Source organism: Gallinula chloropus (assembly GCF_964237585.1).
Source record: "Gallinula chloropus genome assembly, chromosome: 20".
Lineage (NCBI taxonomy): Eukaryota > Metazoa > Chordata > Aves > Gruiformes > Rallidae > Gallinula > Gallinula chloropus.
Window position 1 is genome coordinate 10,700,928 of NC_140105.1, and position 21,618 is coordinate 10,722,545.

Sequence of the window (21,618 nt, forward strand, 5' to 3'; positions counted from 1 at the left end):
TGGTGTCCTTTAGCCACAGTAAATGTGTAGAAGAAATGATCAGCACAGTTCGTGGGAAATACGTGGCTTCCTCTGCTACTCCTCTGAGTTGATATTGCCCCCAGCATCTTCAGGGGCCTTTATAAAAGATTAGCAGAATGTGCTTCTCATCTCTCTTTTGCATTCTGGTGAGCATTTTTTGACACCACCGTTCTGTCTGATGGTTCCTCACCTTCCTCTGAGGAAAGAAACTGAAATTCTTATAATATTTGAGTAGCTTTGTGGCAGCAGGGTGCTTTGCGTGAGATCCTGTTATTGAACCAGATGCTACAGCAAGTGGGTGGACAAACAGCAGGTGCTGGAAGGTCAATAATGCTGTCAGTGAAGTCCTGCCCAAGAGGAAAGCAAACAGTGCTTCTGCATCATGGGGAGGTGAAATCCAGATTGTGTCCAAGGTGCTACTCTACAAAATCTATTAGTTACACATCTACGTGAAATTTATTGACTGAAAGCTTTTGAAAATAGATCCAGGCCACTGGTTTAACCACATGTCTACAGCGGAAGCAATCACCTTGGAGGAGGAGGCTGCAGATGGATGGGTAAGAGACGCGATGCCCATTTAGTCCCTCTGAGGCAATCACACTCCACAAGGCTCAAAAGGGAAGACAGCAGGCATCTCCAAGATGTTAATGTTAGCCCAGGTGGTCTGGATGGATGGGCATGGTCAGCCCCAAACCCAGCAGATGCCCCAGCTGTGTGCAGCTGTGCTGATGACCATCCCTCAGCCTGCGCTTGGATTGTCCTGCAAGAACCACCGGTGCCCCCGGCCCAAGGGTCTGCTTGTCTCGGCAGGTCACGCTGGCCCTTGGTCTTTCTACAGGGGGGTCACCCCTGAGAGGCGAGAGGCCACATCTCCGCGGTGCTGCCGGACCGTAGGGGCTGGGGGAGGTCTGCGGTAGCCCCTCTCCCTGCCTGTGGCACCACCCGGGGTGGCCGGCCTCTGAGGGGCAGCCACAGTGGGGCCGGGTGAGGCCCCTGCCCCGCCAGGCTGCCCAGCCGGCGGGAGGGAGGCCTGGCACCTCGGGGCGGGCGCCTCCCGGGCCGAGGGGGCGAGGGCAGCGGGGCGGCGGCACTGGCACCTCCCGCCGCCGGCGGGGAGGGCGGGGCGGGGCGCGCCGGGCCCGTTGCTCCCCGCCCCCGGCCCGCCCAGGGGAAGGAACCGGCTTCTCCCCCCGTCCGGTGCCCGGTGTGGGCCTGGAGGAGGTTCTGAGTCCCTGCCGCGGCTATGGAGGCTTTCTGCGGGTCCCGTTTCTGGGTAAGCAGCGCGGCCGGCGGTGCCGCCTCCCTTCCCCTTCCTGTGGGCTTATCCCCGCTGAGGAGAAAGTTGAACGCGGAGGTTTGCGCGGAGTGGCCGGGGGGAAGCGAGGATCAGCCCCCCGGACGTCGGCTGCGGGGCTTGCCCCGGGGCGGGGGAGAGGAGCCGTGGCCCGCTCTGCAGCCGCGGGGCTTTCCCCGCCCGGGGTCCGTGTGCTAGCCCAGCCGGGTCTGAGGGGCGGCGGCGGGCAGGGGCAGGTCGGTCCCGCGGCTTCGGAGGGGCTGAGCTGCAGTTCTCCCTTGGTCCCGCAGCCCCAGCGGCTGGCCGTCCCGAGAGCCGGCCGGTGCGGTGACTCTTCCCGCGTCTGGCTGAGGAGCGGGACCAGGAGCAGGGCCGGGAGCACCTTTCTTGTCCGCAATTCATCGTTTCCACACCAGAGCCGAGAGCCCCAGAAGGGCGCGGGGAACCCTGCGATGCCCCGGGCCGTCCCGCAGCTCTTGCCACAGCGCTGCAAGATGCGGTGTTTCTTGCGGCTCTCTGAAGAGCTCAGGGCCTTGTAGCAGCGAACCCGGCTGTTGCCTTCTTCTGAGATGTCCTGTTTTAGTGCTCCTGCTGCTCTTCAGAGCCAGCTGATGGGAAGGTGCTCCTTGCTAAGTGCTGAGGAGCGAGGGCTTGGCAGCTGCCAAGGTGCAGTCCCGATCCTCGGAGGATTGCGGTGACTTATGTTCGTGTTTGGAGCCTTTTGGAAAGGCTGATTGCAGCAGGGATGGTGTTTGTAGGCAGAAAAGTTTGGAAATCGCTGCCATGGTCTGCTCGGGTGATGAAGTGCCTGGTGCTAACTCTTCCAAGCCCTTGGTGTGGTGTTCCCCCAGGGACAGCGTGCTGCCGCCCTCTCAGTGCTGCGTAGGCCGAGGCTTTAGCCCGCGTGAAGCCGTGGGGATTTCAGCATGTACAGTGAATCCACCCACCAATAAATCATGATTTTTTTCTTGCATGTGCCTTTCTCTTTTATATTGATTTAGCTCAAGGGGGTTTCTTTCAAAGACAGAGGAGCAGGAACGAAAGGGAATGTCTGGAGATGAGTCATGGCTAGAAAGCTATTAAAGGACAACACAAGAGATAGGTTATGAGGACTTAGTGCTGAACTCCCATCTTCAGATAACTAATTATCTTTCCAAAACTCTTCCAGCGTTACTTTTTAAAAGAGTATGTGGGCTCACAAGCCCCTTGGTTACATTTCTTTGTTCGGCCTCAGATGTAGTTTCAGGTGCTCTGCGCGCTCTCTGCTACAGGGGTTGGCAGGTAAGCCTGCTGGAACACGCATTTTCACCTCTTGTTTCTACTATAAACACTTCTAGAACGGGAACAAGCACAAACAGATCAACACTGCTCACTAGTTTATTGACTGCCTCGAGAAGCATGTCTTAGCTTCTCAAGGAAGGCTTGTAGTGCAGCTGCTCTTTGTGGCCAGAGCTTTTGATAACAGTTTGTTGAACAACAAAACCATTCAGGTGGTTTTGCTGGGTTTAAGTATGGAATAAGTGTGTCACTCTGTGCTTTATGCAGTACTGTTGTGCTCGAGCATGGTACCCTTCACAGTGTTGTGTCTGGTGTGTCCTGTGCTCAGGTGGTGTATCCTGGGTTTAAAATTGCCATGGCTTTTCGAAGCTAAATTTGCAGGAAGTAATATAAAGGTAATCCAGGGAAGGGATTTTAATTAATAAACATTTATTTACGGCATAAATAATGATGATATCTAAACATGTTGAAGAAAGCATAAATAATAATTTAAAAGCACACCTTGGGCTTTGCTTGAAGTTATAGTTCAAATGTGATTCACTCCAGTTGATCTGAAACAACAGTTGGGTTGGGAGAGGATTGTGTTTGCTGTCCCATTCTGTAGAGGAAGATGTCAGGTGTGTGGTAGTTTCAAAGCTCTCCAGAAATTATTTTTTTGTGCAGTTATCTCAGCCCATCCCTATGCCTCAACATAAAATATTACTAAAGAATAAAAGGAGACTAGGAAGAAAAGAGCAGTCTTCCTTAAGCAAATGGGGAAGCTACTTAATAAATGTAGACCTGTTCTGTTTCTTGAGAATGAACCAGAGTTGTGTAGCATCAGAACAACTTTCCATCTATTTAATTGTTTTAAAAAATGGCACTCAATAGCTCTGTGAGATGGAATGTGTGACCCAGTGGCCAGCAGCTTGGACTCAGTTGCCAGGAGCCTTATCCCCTGGTTTTGGTAGCCAGGGGTGTTTTCTCTGTTAATAGGAGCACATACGGTGAACTTGCTTTTGTAGGAGATTTTAAGTGATACCATGTAGACTGCAGGCTGTCACCTTGAAATGATTTGCTGGGCGAATGAATATACAGTTCTGTAAGAAAACACAGGTGGAGGCTTCTTTTTGAGGTACGAGCACAAACATTGGGGTTTCCCATAGTGTTGTGTGCTCCAGGAGGGAAGAGCAAGGTGTAGGGCAGTTACTGGCTGGTGTATGCAAAGTGAAGGTGTTCAGCTTTGCCATTCACATCAAGAACATGATAAAACACAAACCTGTATTAATTTCATAGCTGATGAACTTAGCCTCTTTCCCTGATTTTTCATCAAAGAAGATCTAGATGCATTTGGGTGTCAGTTTTAAAACTGTTGAGAGCAAAAGGAAACATGCTTTTCCAATTTAAACTGTTCTTTGTTTTGGAGTTTAAAGCAACTACAATGCTTTTCTGTTTAAGAGGAGATTGGAGTCATAACAAACCACTTCAGAATTAGCTCATAAAAATGTTTACATTGAAATATATCAACTTTAACAGATGATTGATTTATGTTGGATTTTTTCTGGGCTTATCAAAAGCGTTAAGGTTTCAACTCTTCACCCTGATGCAGGGTGGGGAATTTTGCTGGAAATGTCAACAGGTTGGGGTGGGTTTTTTTCTCTGTGTGTTTGTGCAGAGGCAAAATAATTTCCTGTTCAACCCATTTTAGTAATAAGAAATTAAAGGGAACGCTGTAGGTCCCATTAGAAATCTATAAAAGCTTCTGGCTTCCAGCTGCTGCTTTACCCGTGGAACATGCAATCAGCAAGTTGCTAATACAAATGTAGAGTATTTTGTATAAAAAAGAGGAACAACCAGAACGTGATTTTTTTCCAAAATGTGGTATGAGCAATCTCATCATCTGAACCCTGTCTCCTTCTGTGGAGAATTCGAAACTGGTTGTTAATATCTCCTGGCAGCGTTCTCTTTCCACTGCTTTTCAGGAGGAGATGAATGTGGTGGCACATGCCCTCAACAAGGCAGTCCTTAGGTGTGTTATGTACTGTTGCCCATAATTACCCCCTATTAATTGTGTCACCTGTTTACTGTGTAAGTGTGCTAGATAGGCGTGCCAATTAACATGCCCCACAATCTTGGTACTTGAGAAGTAAATACTGGTGAATTATCACTCACTTAATTGCTAATGCCCTGCACTGGAGTGTAATGTGAGTGGTTCCTCTAAGAGGAGAGCAAAGCCATCTCCTAGGGACTGTTTGCTGCAGAAGACTTTTGGCCTAGAGATTAAAAAAACGTGATCTTAGGAAACCAAATTTGGTCTCAAGGTCCTTGGTTTCTCTGTGGCTCAGGCTCTCTGGGTGAGAAGTGGCTCTTTGGCTGCTGTGAGGATAAAACACAAAGTGCTCTGGGTGCTCTTGGAGTGATGGGTCACACAGACACCTTCGCCTACAGCCACAGTGCCTCAGTTGAAGCAGCACCTTGTGTTTTTGGTGGTGGTGTGTTGGGGTTATTTTACCTGCAGAAGCAGGAGATGGGAGGACAAGTGATGGAGTGCTTCAAAGTGGAGGCCACCACTTCTAGTCTGTTATAGATGAGATCCAGGCTTGTTCCTCTTGATCCTGCTCAGCCCGCAGAGCTCAGTTTCGTTGCCTCTGCTGTGGCTTGGTGTCCTGACAGATGTCTCCTTTTTCCCATCCCACGTGGAGTGCCGACTCTTGAGGCTCTTGAGTAATTCAACAGGAAGTTGCAGCAACTTTGAAAAGTAAACAATACCTCAGCCCTGTCTTGGAAATGCAGGTTTAAACCGTTTAACCTTGAGGTTTGTGGATATTCCTTCACCTTGAGTCATTCTGTGAAATTCTGGTAGATTTGGGCTAAAAGTCACGCAGCTCTCTGGAAATGCAGCTTCATGCTTTGATGGCTTGAAGTGCCACCAGTCTCCCCTCTGCATAACTTCCCTTTTTGCTGGATGATGTGTCATGCTTAACTTTGTTGTAGTTCACGATGACTTAGGGTAGCTGTAAGTAAGGAAGAAATGTTTCTTTCACACAAAATGACAAATAATGTACTACTTGTAACTTCATGTAAGTTTATTTAAAGACACCCCCACAACTTCCATGATTGGGCCCTGAATTAATAAGAAAAAATATTAATAAAATTATTCCCTTGTATTTTCAACTAATTAACTCCAGCAGAGGAAGTGTGAGGCAAAAGGTGGTAGGAGATTATAGCAAAGGAGGGGTTCTGCAGTCGGATGGTGTGGTTGAGACTTGCTCTTCTTTATATATTAACTTCTGCCACGCTGTGATAAACTCAGAGTGTTCTGAGTTTAAAGATAATTATATGTGATACAGATCTCCACGTTATCTTTGTTAACTGCCTGCAGCTTCAGATAACCCTTTCATGGCAGGTGATCCACAATCACATCAGACATCTTTCTCATGTCAGGTAGATAAAAATAGGTAACTTCAGTGGCCTTTTCAGACAGCAATCTGTGCCGTTATGCCCTCTCCAGTGGTAGCGGTGTTGGTAACGTCCTGAACTTAAAAGCAATTATGTAGCCAAGCTCAAATCCTACAAGGTTTTAAGATCCTTGAGTTGAATGAAAGCTATATCTAGAGTATCTAGAGGCTTTGGACCTCAGATTCTCAGTATCAAGAGCAGTATAAATATTTATCATTAGATTTGGAGTATTATCCAGGACCTATTCTCATGTGTAAATGGTATAACAGACTGTACTTGAATCTGTTTGGGAAAGGCAAAGTCTGGGTTTGAGAGCTGTGAGCAAAACTTAATTCCAGGGAAAACTGACAGTGTCGAGGACTTATGGAGTCCTTGAATGTAATTTTCATGAGCTTCATTAATTGACATTGTCATTCCTTTCAGTAGAGTATGTGAATGTGGTGCTTCATCTCTTTCAAGGAAAGTGGTCCCTGCGTTCCTTCCAACCAGCTCACTGGTGGGTCAGGTGAACAGTGCAGTCCTCAGTGCAGGAGAATGGGGCAGATGATCAACCTGGCTGAATCCCTTCTGGGATTCCTGGTTGCAGTTCTGGAACTGCAGAAAAAAAGGAATTTTGGGGGGGAAAAAAACCACCCAAGGGGAGAAGAATCTTTTTTTGCCTAGGTACACTGTGGCTTTGTGGGAGATGCTTCACAAAGACCTTCAGGATGCAAAAACCTGCCTGTCCCTCCTTTCATCTGTTTCCTGGGGCTAGGGCAGTAAAATTCGAGGATGCTGTGAGATGGGGCAGATAGTAGGGAGGCAAAGTAGGGAGGATTAAAGCCCCACAGGAAGACTTTTTGTCTACAGTAAAACTCAGGGTCATGTATGTTCTTTGGTTCCAACGCAACCATTCTTCCCTGGTCACAGCTGTGACTGTTTTGGCTGAAGTGACATAGCTGGTAGATGTAATGTCTGAGACTTAGGAATACTCTAAATTCCTCTCTTGAAAAGAAATAATACCTGAAACAAAATCTGAGTTGCATAAGGATCTCCTGAAAATGGAGCTTATTTAGTCGCTACAATTAAGAATATAAAGCGTTTTGAGATGGTCCTAACCTACCTGGTAGGCAAATTGCTGTGCTGCTGGAGATCTAATCTTTTCCTTTCTACATGTGTAAATTTGTAATATATTAAAATGAAAAGACTATTACTGTTTAAAATTTAATTTAAAAAAAAATTCCTTTGAGAACCCTATTAAATGGGATCTTTGGGGTTTTTTTTCCTTTAATATTTTTTTTTTCCCAGTAAGCTAAAGCTCCGTTTGCCTCCTGATAATGCCCTGAATATGACAGGCCATTATCCAGTCACACATTATTTGGCTGAGCTGCAGGAGAGCAGAGCAGAGCAGCAAGCAGCCAGAGATCTTCCCAGGAACGCCGTCAGGCTTTTGTAGAGCCAACAGCCCGGATTCATTCCGTGCTGGGCCTGTGTGAGCTGGCACCTCGTCCCAGTGCTAATCTCCCAGCAGCCTGAGAGGTGAAGTCAGTGTAATAAAACTGAGACCATTTGCAGGACCGTCACGTGCCGGTGTCATAAAGCTTTGGATTAGAACAGAGGAGGGAATGAAGGCGGGGGGAGAAGTAAAACTCTTTCACAGGAGTTCTTTCAAATGTCGAAGTCATTTGGTTTCCAGACTTTGTGAGAATACAGAAATACATTTGACACTTGTGCAATTTAAAAAAACAAAGAGTATAATTAGTATACTTCCCATTTCTTCCTTTGCTCTGTCTCCTTCCTCCCCTGCCCCCCAGACGAATGATTTGTATTCTAGAATCTCCCCCACCTCTTACACATGCAACTTTTTCCTTTCATTTCCCTTTTTTATTTTACTGATAGTTGGAATCATGGAAAACTAAAAAGGGGAAAATCTCCACGTTCTGGATATCATCTTTTTATTACAGCAAGGGGAGGTGAGAGCAGGCAAAGTGGAACGAAAAGCAGTAAGAAATTTTATGTTTTTGCATTTTGTCTCCTTTGGAAAAGCAAATTGTATCTTCCATGAGAAAGAGATATATCAGATGGAAAATCATGGCCAGTGGTAATATCCATGTGCAGCAATGCTCTTCTGTCTGCTTTCCCTCCCCACCCCCCTTTTTTCTTCTCTCTCTCCTGCCCTCACACAGAATTGCCACCTCTTACATGTTGGGAGAAGAGGAAGGCTCCAGGGAGACCTTATTGCTCTCTCCAACTCCCTGAAAGGAGGTTGTGGTGAGCTGGGCTCAGCCTTTTCGTGCAGAGAAGTAGCAATAGGACAAGAGGAAATGGCTGCAAGTTGCACTGGGGGAGGTTCAGGTTAGAAATGAGAAGAAATTTCTTCTCAGAAAGAGGGTTTGGGCACTGGAATGGGTTGCTCAGGGAGGTGGTGGAGTCACCGTCCCATGGGTTGTTCAAGGAAAGATTAGATGAGGTACTTAGGGACATGGTTTAGTTAGTAATATAGGGGGACGTGGAGGGATGGTTGGACTAGATGATCTTGGAGGTCTTTTCCAACCTTAACGATTCTGTGATTCTCTGTGTCAAAGTGTGGAAGTTCTGGCTGGGTACTCAAAGCGTTGTTACAGCTGAGTGGCAGTTGGGCCGCTGTGGTCTTACGACAGGTCTTCAGAGATGCTGCTGCTGTCGTTGTACAGGCTCCGTCTGGACAGATTCAGGTGCAGGGGGGTTGTACAGGTCGTATTTAAACATAGTTCTTTTAGAAACAGGGGTTTCCTGCATATTGAGGGAAAAAATAATCAAGTTCTAAGCTTCAAGTTCACACCACTCAGTGTTGGATAGAAGCTGTGCGTGCAGTTGGTTTGGGGTGGAACCATGTACCAGCACAGTTCTGCCTTGGCTCTGATCCAGCGATTAACATTCCTTTTCTATAGTTACCAGGTCCCATCTTTTCTTTATCTGAATTCTCTGGCTAAACAACACTGAAGACCAACCTTCACCTGAAGAAGGGAAGACCTGAGAGGCTGGGGGGAGGCGGAGGACTCGCTTCTCAGAGATGCTGTCTCTAGTGGTCTTTGCAAGCTCTTTTAATGGTTTCAGGCAGGACTGTGGATCTCACTCTTTTTCTGAATAAAAAGATGACTGAAATAAGTAGGTCTGTGGACTGAGAGGTGAGTACAGTTTGTACAAGTTAACTCAGAGGACAGCTGGAGTGTAACGCTCGTCTGCGTTAGATGAGCTTAGGTCAGTTCTGCGAGTGATGAGCCAGGGTTAATCTTGGTGTTCAAGCTCATTAGCAAGCAGAGTCTGTCCTTGCCCTCTAACCCACTGCTGAGTTTGACTTCTCGGCACTGCCCTAATGAATGTCCCTGCAGCTGAGGAGAGTGACCAAGGCTGGGTGCTTGAGATGGCGTGTGACCTCTGTATCCTGCCTCCAAACTCCCGCGCTGCTGTCACGTTATAGACAGCCTTGGCTGGACACTACAATCCCATTATTGCTCCAGTCAGTTTGCCTGTTCTAGCTCCTGCTTGGCAGGAGGAGTGTCAGAGCACCACCAATGACAATTTATATATTTTTTTTTTCTGGCAGTCCTTTAGATTATTATTCTACATCAGCTCAACTGGACAGGCCAGCTTAAAGTGGAGGAGTCAGCGTGGGAAGGGGAGAAAGTAAAATAAGGAGCATCTCATTAGGAGCTGTTTCAGCTGCTTCTACCTCTTTTAATTGGGCTGCATTCGTTAAGATCCTTGGATTTACCCTGTTCCTTTCAACTGAAAGGAGATGAGATGGCTCAAATTAAAGATACTCTCCCCACGCCCATCGGCACGCTGGGCTGGAACACAGCACCCCACTCCTTTATTTGTACTTGCACAAGGCCTCGGGAAAGGCCTTGGGTGATGCAATTAACAGGAAGTTTTCCCTACAACAGTCTATAGCTTTGATCGATTCTAAAACACAGTTGGGGTCTTTCTTCTGCTGAAAGAATGATCCTCTTTCCTTTACTATTCAATCCTGGTTTTGATTTGGAAGCATTTGCACCTCTGTGGTGCCATGATGTCTTCCCCTGTGCAATAAGCCTCTGGCCAAGCAAGAAGTCTGATTGCTACTAAAACAGTTGAAGTAGATGGATTTTACTTTAGGTGTATGTTGTCTTAGATGTAGATATTTCATGTGGTCAGCTTCTACTTTACTATCTCTCTTAAGCTATAGGTATTCCTCTGAAAGACCCGTTTCTCAGGGTTACATGATTGGCAGAATATAAACCTACTTTTTTTTTCATCCTCCCTCATTTTTGCTCCCAATGGCAGAGAAGCACTGAATTTCTCCTCTTAAAACCTGAAAGAAGGAGGAAGAGAAACTTGCTGTTTTGTATAACACCTGTCACTAAGCCCATACATTTGTTTTTTGATGTCTGATCCACAGTTCTCATGTGAATTGTGTGGTTGGTACCATTTGTACCGTGCAACTTAACTCAGGCTAAAACCTGTGACTAGTTATTCCACAAACATAAGCCAGCTCGTATAGGCCATGAACCTGTGCAAGGTCTGTTTGATCTATTAAAATAAGCCACTAAAGATCCTTTTACTGCTGTGAAAGAAAGTTCAGTGTCCTGCATGGTGTCCTTCAGTAATGCAGATAACCGTTGCAGTGTGCTTTGTAAACAGAACAATACTATTTCTGGTTATTAACTGTGTGGTTTGTGCAGTACTGTAAATGATTATGTCCTCTCAACCTCACCTTTTTTCCAGCAGCATCACTGTGTTGTTGCAGTGAACAATGTCATTATCTTTTGACTTGCTTTAAGAAGTATGGGAAAAAGAGGCAGTCCATGTAATCATAGAATAGAATCATAGAATCACCTGGTTTGGAAGAGACCCTTTAGATCATCGAGTCCCACCACAGCCTAACCCTGCCTAGCCACCTCTAGATCATGTCCTTAATCACTTCATCTACACGCCTTTTAAAAACCTCCAGGGATGGTGACTTCACCACCTCCCTTGGGCAGCCTGTTCCAATGCTGAAAGGGATGTCAAGTACAGAAATTCTTCCTGATACCTAGCCTGAGTCTCCCCAGGTGCAATTTTGAGCCATTTCCTCTCATCCTATCATTTGTCACATGAGAGAAGAGACCAACCCTGACATTTCTGCAACCGCCTTGCAGGTAGCTGTAGAGAGCAATAAGGTCTCCCCTCAGCCTCCTTTTCTCAAGACTAAAAAGCCCCAGCTCCCTTAGCTGTTCCTCTCAGGACTTGTGCTCCAAAACCTTCACCAGCTTAACTGCCCTTCTCTGGACCAGCTCCAGCATCTCAACATCCTTCCTGTAGTGAGGGGCCCAAAACTGAACATCGTACTCAAGGTGTGGCCTCACCAGAGCTGAGTACAACGGAGCTATCACTTCCCTACTCCTGCTGTTTACTCTAATAGAATCATACTAGAGTCATGTGAAGGCATTGAGTTGTGCAGTCACTGTGGGTTAATGAAGCATGTTGCTCCTTTTCTGCATAAGGGGAAATAGTTCCTTTGGAAATGCAGACGAATTATCTTGTTCTGAAAAGTCCATTTGAAGCTGGGAGCCTTCTGGGGGCCTGGAGCAGAGCGGGTGTTTGTGTTTGTGCTCTGAATATTAGTTTGCCCTGAGTTGCTTACTGGTGGGGAGCAAGCAGATGAGGTGGGCAGTTGCTAAAAGTGGGAGGCAAGGCGTGGAGGGGCTGAGATGAAGCCTGTGCTTCACCTAGTATCTAGTAGCTGAGACAAGCCTGTGCATCACCTAGTATCTAGTAGCTGAGACTGAGCCCTGGTAGTTCTTGGAGTTGCAGTTCGAAGCTGTAACTGCAGAGCCATCCTTGTGCTTCGGAGGAGGTTGTGCAGTAGAGCCAAGAGAAAAAAACATCTTTTGGGTTTTCTTTTCTAGTTTTGTTTTGGTTTTGGCAGGCTGTGCACATGGAACTCAGTGGCAGGATATCTACTGTAACTAGGGGCAAAAGACAGGCAGGAAGATTCTCCTCTGCATTTAATGTCTCATGAACCACTTCCTCTACAAGAGATACCTTTTCCATGGTTGTTCTATCAGTTATTCCCATCTCTATCTTTTACTCTTTGGCTGTACCTTCCCAGTTGACTTTCTGATTTGCTTTTTAATCTAAAATAATGTACCAACTGGTTGTAATTGACCCAGAATCAGATATATGGCAAGTATTAACCTTGGGCAGAGTGTGAATGACGTCAACACAATGTCCTTCACCTTTCAAGCAGATAAGGAATGAATTTGTGTTTCCTCTGCTTTTACTGATTCTTCCTGTGCTATAGAAACTTGAGAGAAGCATGTATTTATCCACTGAATGAAGATACCTGCTTGAGACTACCAAAGGTATCATTGGTCTTTCCTAGGGTTTGGAAGGTTTTCGTTGCTGGCTGTTTGAGGAGCGTTACCACAGCATGTCTGCTGGGGAAAGCCAGTGGGAGGCAGTTTTATTCTGAACTTCTGTAGTGGAGTAGGAGTGGTTCAGCCTTAAACCCCAGACCAGAACCCCAACTGGTCTTTCTCAGCAGGCTCACTTAATGTCATCCTTGGGGTTTGGGATAGATGGGAATTTCCCTGTTCCTGTTTTTCAGCCTAGCTTTAGCCTTCCTGTTTGTTCCCCTGTTTCTTTGAATGCTGTAAGGGATGATGTGGAACAAACCCAGGACACGCTGGGTTGAACTTCTGCCTCCTCTAAGTGTGTTATCAGTTTTAAGGACAGCCTCTTCAATAGCAGTGTTCTGGAAGAGGAAGAGCTAAGTATTAGAGGATGCTGAGAGCCTTCCCTGTTCAACACCTTCCCTTTAAATGAAAACCATGTATTTAAAACTTGCTCATTTAAGTGTAAGTCCTACTGTACAGGTGACACTTACTATGAGGGTCGTGTTTATCCAAAGACTGTGGCTGGAGTCATGGGAATGACTGAAAGCTGCCCCAAGGGACAATGTCAATGATATTCTTAACTGATCAACACAAAGTCCCCCTCATTTGTAAATTTTAGACTCCAGGGAACCCCTTCTCTGCTGTGAAGCTGTAACAAGCATCTCTAATCTCTTTTCCCATGGATGCTGGCATTGCATTTAACTGTTACCACAGTTCTGCCAGGCTGTATCTCACTGGCAGAGCCTCCAGCCTGATCCACAGCTCTTGGCAATCAGCAGGAGCCATAGAGCACAGTGGGAGTCTGGATTAGGAAGAGGTCACAGGTTACTGCCCTTAAGATTTGGTTGTGGGGAAGCAAGCTGGCAGCGACGTTAGCTGGCACAGTCACACTGGCTGTTACAGATTTCCTGGGATGAGTTTCTCAGGGAAAGTGAGCTGTGTTTCCTGTGTGCTGCTGAGAATTTCCCTGCATGCCATCCCTGTTGATGGGTCACAGAACTGCCTGCAGAGTGTTTGCAGTGGGGTTTCATTGAAGGGCATCCTGTGATGCACAAAGGAATGTGAGTGGCTTTTGGACAGCACAGAGCCGTGAGCTGAGGAACGTGTGTGATATCCTACATCAGCACATTTGACGTCCAAAGAAAACCCTCAAACCCAGGCAGGCCAAGGTGGGTGTTTTCTTCCTCAATCATAATAGGACACAAGAAGCATTTAAACTTGCTCTGTTTACCAGGACAGAGTTCAGAATATGGAAAGGCAAAGCCAGATTAAAGCAGGAGCCTTAAAGATAGGAGGCAAAGAGCTGGTGTGTCCTTCCAGTCCTTGCTTCTTGTGTTTGTTCTTGAGGGTGGAGCTCCATAACTTTACTGCTGAATTGAAGGGGATATAGCAGCATTTAACAGTGTTGTATTGAGATTTTGTGTATTACTCTGACTCAAAATGAGTTGTGTAGGGTTGGAGTGGATGTTGGAATATATGCTGTCAGTGTGGTGATTTACAAAGCCATGAAGTGGAACTGCCAGCTCCATGAAAACAGATCCAGCTTGGTAAGAAACACAACTTTCAGATTTCCACGTTTAAAAGTAGTAGTAATAATAATAGCAGCTCATACTACATGGCATGGCAGCATTAGTCCAACGTGGTCCAGTCTTAGGGACAGCAAGTAATTTGTGTGGAATTACACTACTTACATGTTTTAGGTACTGTGACTTCTAACAGGAACCACTCTCATTGTATTCAAGGGTGGAAAGAGTCTGCTCTTGGAAAACACCATCTCCTAGAAAGGGAAACATTTTACAGAAACAGATCTGTTCCAGGAAAGCATGTTTATCTGGTCCAGGATGGAATTGGGCCTGGGAGTGCATTACCAAAATAGCCAGGTCTGTCACCTTGGACATAGGCTTTTCCTGCAGCTCACACCCCTGTTGCCCATGTGCTGTGGAAGCAGTAGGCTCTTGTTGGTCATTGGTTGGGCTTGTATTTTCACATCATTTTGGAAAGGTTCCACTTATATTCTTAGGGATAATTCAACTGAATCTCAAAACTTTACATGGTGGTTTTTTTTTTGACAGAATTTTTGTTTTCTGGCCAGATGTATTTATATGTTCAGAAATGCAAGTCCTTTGCCTTGTTTAAATAAGAGTTAATGAAAACCTTTAAATGGCTTGGCAGCCATACAGTCTGTGTCTTGGATACAATAGCCAGCTTGTGTTCAGTCCCAAGTTAATGGACATCTGGGGCAGTTTCTAGGTTGCTGTCAGACAGAAAGCCATTTCTGGACACTTTGGTCTTATAGGAAAGGTTTAAATTAAGTGTGCTTTTTTTTTTTTTTCTCTTTCCTTCTCCCACCCTCAGTAACTTTTCCCTTAAACAGAACCTTTGTTTTATTCTGTGCCCAGTGATTTCTATTCTTCCTTAGCTTTCTTTTTTCCAGGATTTTTTCCAGCAAGCAAAAGGAGCACAATTGCAAGCATGCTCAAGACATTGCTAAACCACATGTAATTCAAAGAGGAAATTAGTATTTTGTTGAATAAATGATAGTAAATAAGCTTCTGCTTTGGAACTAAAGAGCTCTTCAGCTCTAAACTTCCAGAGGGCATCTCCTGTCCCCCGGCAGGATAGCTGCTAGGGGAGCTTATCATGTTAGAGATGCTGAAGTGTTTTGATGCTGAGCCAAAACTGGGTGCTCTTCAAACATTATCTTCCTTTCTGGTGCCAGAGACCTGCTCACTGGAGGAAAACACAGGAATAATTTGAATGTGAGGCTGGAGTTTTGTTTGGTTTTGATCTTGTGTTTGAATTGTAGTGTAATTGCCCCTATGTTATTGGTTTATAGTTGAAGTTTCTTCAAGGTCTGGACAAACCTGTTTAGGTAAACATGAATGTTTGTATTCCCCTAGCCCACGCTGGGTGCTTGTGTACCTCCAGAAGAGCCATTTCGTGGCTGGAGGGGCACTAACTGCAGCACTGAAGGGTGCAGCTCAGCCCAGCAGCAAATGGACTTGTGCCACCCTCCACTGCCAGAGGCTCTTTTTGTGCCAAAGCTGAGGGACTGAGTGACAAACTTATCCTGGTTCAGCCAAACCACCCTGCAACCTGCCAAGACTTTGTAGTTTCGTTGTATTTAAGAGCTCTTTCATGTGTGTGTGGGTTGACAGAGTGGTACATGTCCCTTCTGACACATCATCACTGAATAGCAGATTGTGGCTTTCGGCATTCGGTCCCTTTGTGTTGATAAACCAAAGCTGGGCTGGGAATACTTTTGAAGAGTTCATATTCAGACTAGTCAATCATTCATTTGTGAGAGATGGAGAGAGGTGGCTTGGCATAACTGAACTGTACTTTTACTGAGAGCTTGTATCCACAAATAATTAGGCACAAGTAAATGATTCTAGAGTAGAGATAAGGCATCACAGATATCTTTTATCATGTGCTTGTTCATGATAGTAAAGCAAAGTAATTTTACGCTTCCTGCAAGTAAGTATTTGTCTACCACATTTAAGATGACAGATCAGATGGTGAAATGCAAGTTGTGAATTTCCAGTAGGTTTGATTAAAACCAAATTCCCCTTAACTGTACTGCAATTTCTATTTTAGCTTGAACTCGTGTAACTGTGTGTTTGCACGTTGTGCATTCAGACCCTTAGGTACAAGTTGTATACGTGAATTGTGGCATCCAAGGTCACGGATGGAAAGTTGCTTGCAAGAAAACCCATATTCCTACCTGCATGTACAATATAGCCCTTTTACCTTGTTTAGAATAGGGAAGTAATTACAGTTGGAGGCACATGAGTAAGAAGGACAAAATTTTAGCTGTAAGTGGCAGGGGTTTTCCCAGGTCAGTGTACGGTTGATTTGAGTCTGATCATTTACTCTAGTGCTGGACATTCTTGCTGGATGAGCTCTCAAGTCAAGGATTTTGCCTCAAGAGCTTTGTTTAGCAGTTGTGCTCCAAGCTTGGAATGCCTGAGAAGTGCTGCAGTATCGGCACACGGAACCAAGCCTTAGCAAGCACAGAAACACACGGGGTTTGTCTGCTATGAAATCTGTGTCTGGCTCAGAGATGCAGGAGGGCACAAGTCTGCCTTTCTAGGTTTTGCCCAGAATTCAGAACTGTGCTTAGCCCCTTTACTATAGCAGATTAACCACTACTAGTTGGGTTAGGTATTTTTGGAAAGCTTTTACTAAAGCCATTTGCTAACTCCAGCAGAATTTGGATAAAACTTCTTCCAGCAGATGTTCTAATTGGCAGTGCCTCTCTGTGGAGATCAGCGATGGGCAACATGCAATGCAATATGAATTTTAGGTGAAGCCACTTACTGGGTGCAAGTCACACAGATGATATATATTTGTTACTGCAAGCATGGCAAGCTAAAAAACTGCTAATTGGTTACATACACTGTTTACACCCCACTGATTGGTTAGTGATTATAATGAGTTCTGATAAACATATAGCTAAATATCATTAGTTTACCTTTGATGCCCAAAAGCATCCACACGCCTTTCTGTTATGACCACCTTATTATGGCTGGTTCTTAACATGTTCTGTTACTCCCAAGCACCATCCCATAACTTCTTGGTTTAGGGCAGTCTGTACCCCTGTCATCAAGGCCGCTGTGTTTTGAGAACATGATTATTAAAATCATCTCAGCATGAGTAACTTTTCCTGTCTCACGGGAACACGAGGATATTGTCAGGGCCTATGTCTTCAGTGAAGAGAGCTAGGCCGCCGGCAGGCCTGCTGTCTTCCCCGACACCTCTCTATTAATAAATGTCTTGTCTTTTCTTTCCAGGATTCAAATCTTTCAATACACACTGATAATCCAGACCTGACACCGTGTTTCCAGAACACCATCCTAGCGTGGATCCCTAGCATTTATCTATGGAGTGCATTACCCTTTTATCTTCTCTATGTAAAGCACAACAAAAGAGGGTACATCGTGCTTTCCGTGTTGAGCAGGTTCAAGACGGTAAGATCTCTTTGAAGTTTTCAGATGAGTCCAGTATCCAAGCAAGTGCTGCAGTAGGGTTTAAATTAAATTTCCTCTGATTTATGGGAAAACAATGTACATACAGATTTCTGAGGAAGGATAGCTCATCTGTAAGGAAATCCATCCTGTGAGCCCACCTTTCTGGGTAGAGAGAGGAGTTGATTGCTCTGCAGCAAAGGATTTAAAAGGATTTAAGCTTTAAAACACTGACGGCTGCAAAACAATGACCTTAAGTTAGGTGTTGTGAGGATTTCATCTCACAAGCCCAAGAAGGTATTTTTTCAAGCCACTGTACTCAACTGATAGCTATGTGATTTCACTGCATCTTGTGCTTAAGAGGTGTCTGTTGTCAACAGCACCTCAGGTTTATAAGTGACTAGCTCGAAAGAAAGGGAGTCACTTGCCATAAGCCATGAGAGAACCAGGGCTATTCCTGAAGAAAAATTCCAGGCTTCTGCTTCAGGGCATGTCAGCCTTTAATCTGGATGCTGCCTGTGTTTCCAATCAAAACTGAATAGTTTGGGGGGGAAAACAGGTAAAACCTTAATCTTTCTTCTACCTGTGTTTACAGATCCCTTGGAAAGCACTTGAGATCCTTGGTTTGGGTGCAGTGGGACAATTCCATTACCCTGACAGCAGCTGATCAACCCGGCAGTGTTGTTCTGTTTACACAGCTTTCTCTTGCTGGGAAGCTGGGAATCCTGATGGTTTTGCTAGCCCTCTGACTGCCCCTGGAGATGAGTTTACCAAACACTGTTTCTGTTTGACTGCTTTCAGCTGTTCGGTGTCATGCTGTGGTGTGTGAGCTGGGCAGATCTCTTCTACTCTTTCCACGAGCTCCTGCAAAACAGAACGCCTCCGCCAGTCTATTTTGTAACTCCACTGATCGTTGGCATCACGGTGGTTCGTAGCTGTTTCTGTTTATTGTGACCAATAAGAATAACTCTTTCCTAGACAGATGGAGGAGGACAAGGGTTCCTTTGCAATTATTGCCTCATCCTGTAGTCTTTTAATTGGGTGATTAGTACTTGTGTTAATGAAGCAAATTTTACTTACTGAAAGAGCCACAGTTACACATAGGTTTCTCATGCTGACACAGCTATGTGAATTAAAATCTTTATAATGGAGAGATTGTTCTGCCTCCCACCCTGCTGTCATCTGGTTCTTCAGGCTGGTCATCCAGGTGTGGAGAGAATTTGGGTATGACTTTGCCTAAACAGGGAGATATGATAGCCCATGGCTTGTGCATTGTTCAGTATTGAATTGGCCTTTGTAAAACTGTTATCTGGTGGTTGTTCCTCTGTTAAAGAGAAACCAGACTTGCTTTGCCTAGGATGACAGTCAGGCTTGGGACTGTTATATGAAACATGAAACAGTAAAATTTCCCCATTGAGTTTTTGATCCCCTTCATTAGTTTGTGTTTTTTAAAATATTGTTTTCTAGACAAGTCATGATTGTCTGTCTGGATTGAGGAAATGGCAGCTCTTATATTTGTTTAAAATGTTTGTAGCTGATATTTAGGTCTGTTTTTAAAAATGAATTCTGGAGAGGAGGCTCTGAAAACAGTAAACCCAAATTATTAAAGTTATTTGCCCCTTTCCTTAGATAGAGGAGGTTTTTCCATTGACTTCTGTGAAGTTATGATGGTCTCTTAATTCCAAGAGGTCCTGTTGTCAGTGATGACTGTAGTAGCTGCCAACTAGCGTGAATAAGAGGAGCAGTGGGATGGGGGGGGATTGTGTTCACGTGTTCCTGTATTTACTTTTACAGCTGTTAGCTACATTGCTTATTCAGTACGAAAGGCTGAGAGGAGTTCAGTCCTCTGGAGTGCTCATTATCTTCTGGTTTTTGTCTGTGCTCTGTGCCGTGGGGCCTTTCCGGTCTAAGATCATGACTACAGCAGCGCAGGTAACATGTAACATGTCATCCTTGTTAGCACTTGGAGAGCAGGAAATGCAGCATTAACATCTCTGGGAAGGGAATGAATCACTGACTTTGGAGTCAGATCTGAGCCCAGCTTTTGCCAGAGAGAAAGTTTGGTTCCGTTGCCTTGACTCAGACTTGTGCAACTCGAAGGGAACTGGGATGTCTCATGCAATGGCAAAACAGCAGATTTTACTTAGCCCAGGGCTATACTGGAAGCCTGATAGACACGTGAGGGCTCTACCAACACTATATATGTATGTATATATATTAGAATAGACTTTTTTGCTTTGCCCTTCCTCTGCCGTGCTTAAGTAGGGGTGGGTAATAATGGGAGATGATGTGTTTTAATATATAATGTTCCTTTTTTGCTTAGGCAGCATGGCCACATTATACAGCTCCATAGGCTTTCTTTTGTCAGTGCTTGATGCACTGAAGACAGCATTTTGACTCCAACTGTGGCTGTAAATAGAACAAAGTTGGAGAGAGAGGGAAGGAGCCTGGGCTGTTGTGATTCCTGTTTGAAAACATGGCAGGTTCTCCCACAGTAAGAAAGTTGTTAGGCTTTTCACAGAAGCAAATTTCACTAAGTAGGGCAAAGCAGATTTACTTCAGTGATTAGATCATCAAAGGGTAGGAGTGAAAAAGAGTATTTGAAAAAACATGAAGGTGATTGCTTCTCTTCAGTGAAATCAGTGTTGATTCTGTTTGGGGATGTCTTTTTTTATATACTTTTCTTTTTGGTAACTGTTAGCAGCATTATCCCTTTAGCAAGGGTTTTGCTATACAGGCTGTTGTAAATATTCCAGCAGAGACTGAATTAATCTTTAAGTGATAGTCTGTGTCAAACTTCTTCATAAAATAGCTGCAATCCTGGTGAGACCCTTTCAAACACCACTTCAAGTCAATTTTTAAACTCTAGTGGGGGGTAGCTAAGTACAAATATCGGACTATCAATGTTTGAATCCTTAATCAACTTAAAACTATGAGTGCAGAGCCTTAGAACGAGTATGGGTGAAGTTTCTCCTGTTCTTGCAAATGCAGAGGAATCAATATTCTTTCTCTTGCACTTAAAGTTTAAACTTTTTAAGTGAACGAGAGCATTCCCAATGACATGAGGGTATGAAAGAGCCAAACAAGGGACATACCCACACAGCAAGAAGTTTTAAGTCAACTGCAGACTCGCACGAGTAGGAAAGGAGATATCTCTAGAGCAGATGGAACTGTTATTATGCAATACAGTGAGGGTTTTTTTGCAGCTTCTTCTGAAAGTCAGTAACACTCTGACTGCTTGTCAGTGAGAAGGTACTAAAGTAAGTGGATGTTCTCTGATCTGGGTTGACAATTCCTATGCTTAAGACATGATCTTGCAAGAATCCCTGGAGTAATTTAAAAGGATGTCATGTAGCCCTGATTCCAGAGGGTGTCTGCATGCAGTGGAGATGTATAAGCACTTTGTACGTGACATAATTTAATGAAAAGCTGGGAAATATGTGTGTTCTTAGGCACTTCACAGAGCACGTGCATACTGTTGTAAGGTAATTCCTACTAGCAGCTATTCTGCAGTATTCAACTGTGGAGGAGGAAGAAAGGAATTGCCAAAAGAAGCTGTGAAAAAGTCAGAGAGAGAGAGAGAAAGTTCATGTGTGTCAGAGAGATGGGAAGTACAATAAGAACAATCAGTTACTGTGATTCTTTTTCCCTCTAGGGCCATGTAAATGAAAGGTTCAGGTTTACCACATTTTACATCTACTTTGCTTTGATAATCATTGAGTTGATCCTTTCATGTTTTAAAGAAAAGCCTCCGTTTTTTTCTCCAGTTAATACAGATCCTGTAAGTATTTTTACTGAGCTTTATTTGCATTTTACAGACTATATCAAGTTTTGAGAGTTCCACTGAAGGTATCTGTCATTGAAAACAGTTTTGGATAGTCATTGAGATTGCAGTAGTTAGTGACCCCTTATGAAACACTGGGTATGAAGAAATAATACTGGGGTTTGAAACAATTTTTCCATCATACATGCCATCAGTAATGGCTGGAAGCTATTTAGTGAAAGTAGAAGTCCTATTTGCTGTTTCACAGGAGTTTAAATTATGTTTATGAACACTGAAGTGTAATATTCATTATTTCAGGAGTGGTTTTTGTGGAGATGGTGGTCTACTTGCTTTAACATTCATTTAGGCTTAGCTAAAGTCTTTAAGGTTAGTCTTAATAAATGAGTTCTATATGTGTTGAGATATGGATGAATATTAATAACAGAAGATATTAGTGGTGTCACAGGTTAAATTTCTTCT

The 21,618-nt window shown here is 44.6% G+C and overlaps 1 protein-coding gene across 1 annotated transcript in view; it reads left to right on the forward strand.

The window, feature by feature from the left end:
- The first annotated feature begins 1,258 nt into the window (after positions 1-1,258).
- Positions 1,259-21,618, forward strand: part of ABCC3 (ATP binding cassette subfamily C member 3) — a 51,612-nt gene continuing 31,252 nt past the window's right edge. The window contains exons 1-5 of the mRNA XM_084273666.1: positions 1,259-1,294; positions 17,202-17,378; positions 18,177-18,302; positions 19,170-19,307; positions 21,031-21,156. Of these exons, the coding sequence (XP_084129792.1) occupies positions 1,265-1,294; positions 17,202-17,378; positions 18,177-18,302; positions 19,170-19,307; positions 21,031-21,156 (597 nt within the window). The 5' untranslated portion in view covers positions 1,259-1,264. The remainder of the gene's footprint in view (positions 1,295-17,201; positions 17,379-18,176; positions 18,303-19,169; positions 19,308-21,030; positions 21,157-21,618) is intronic.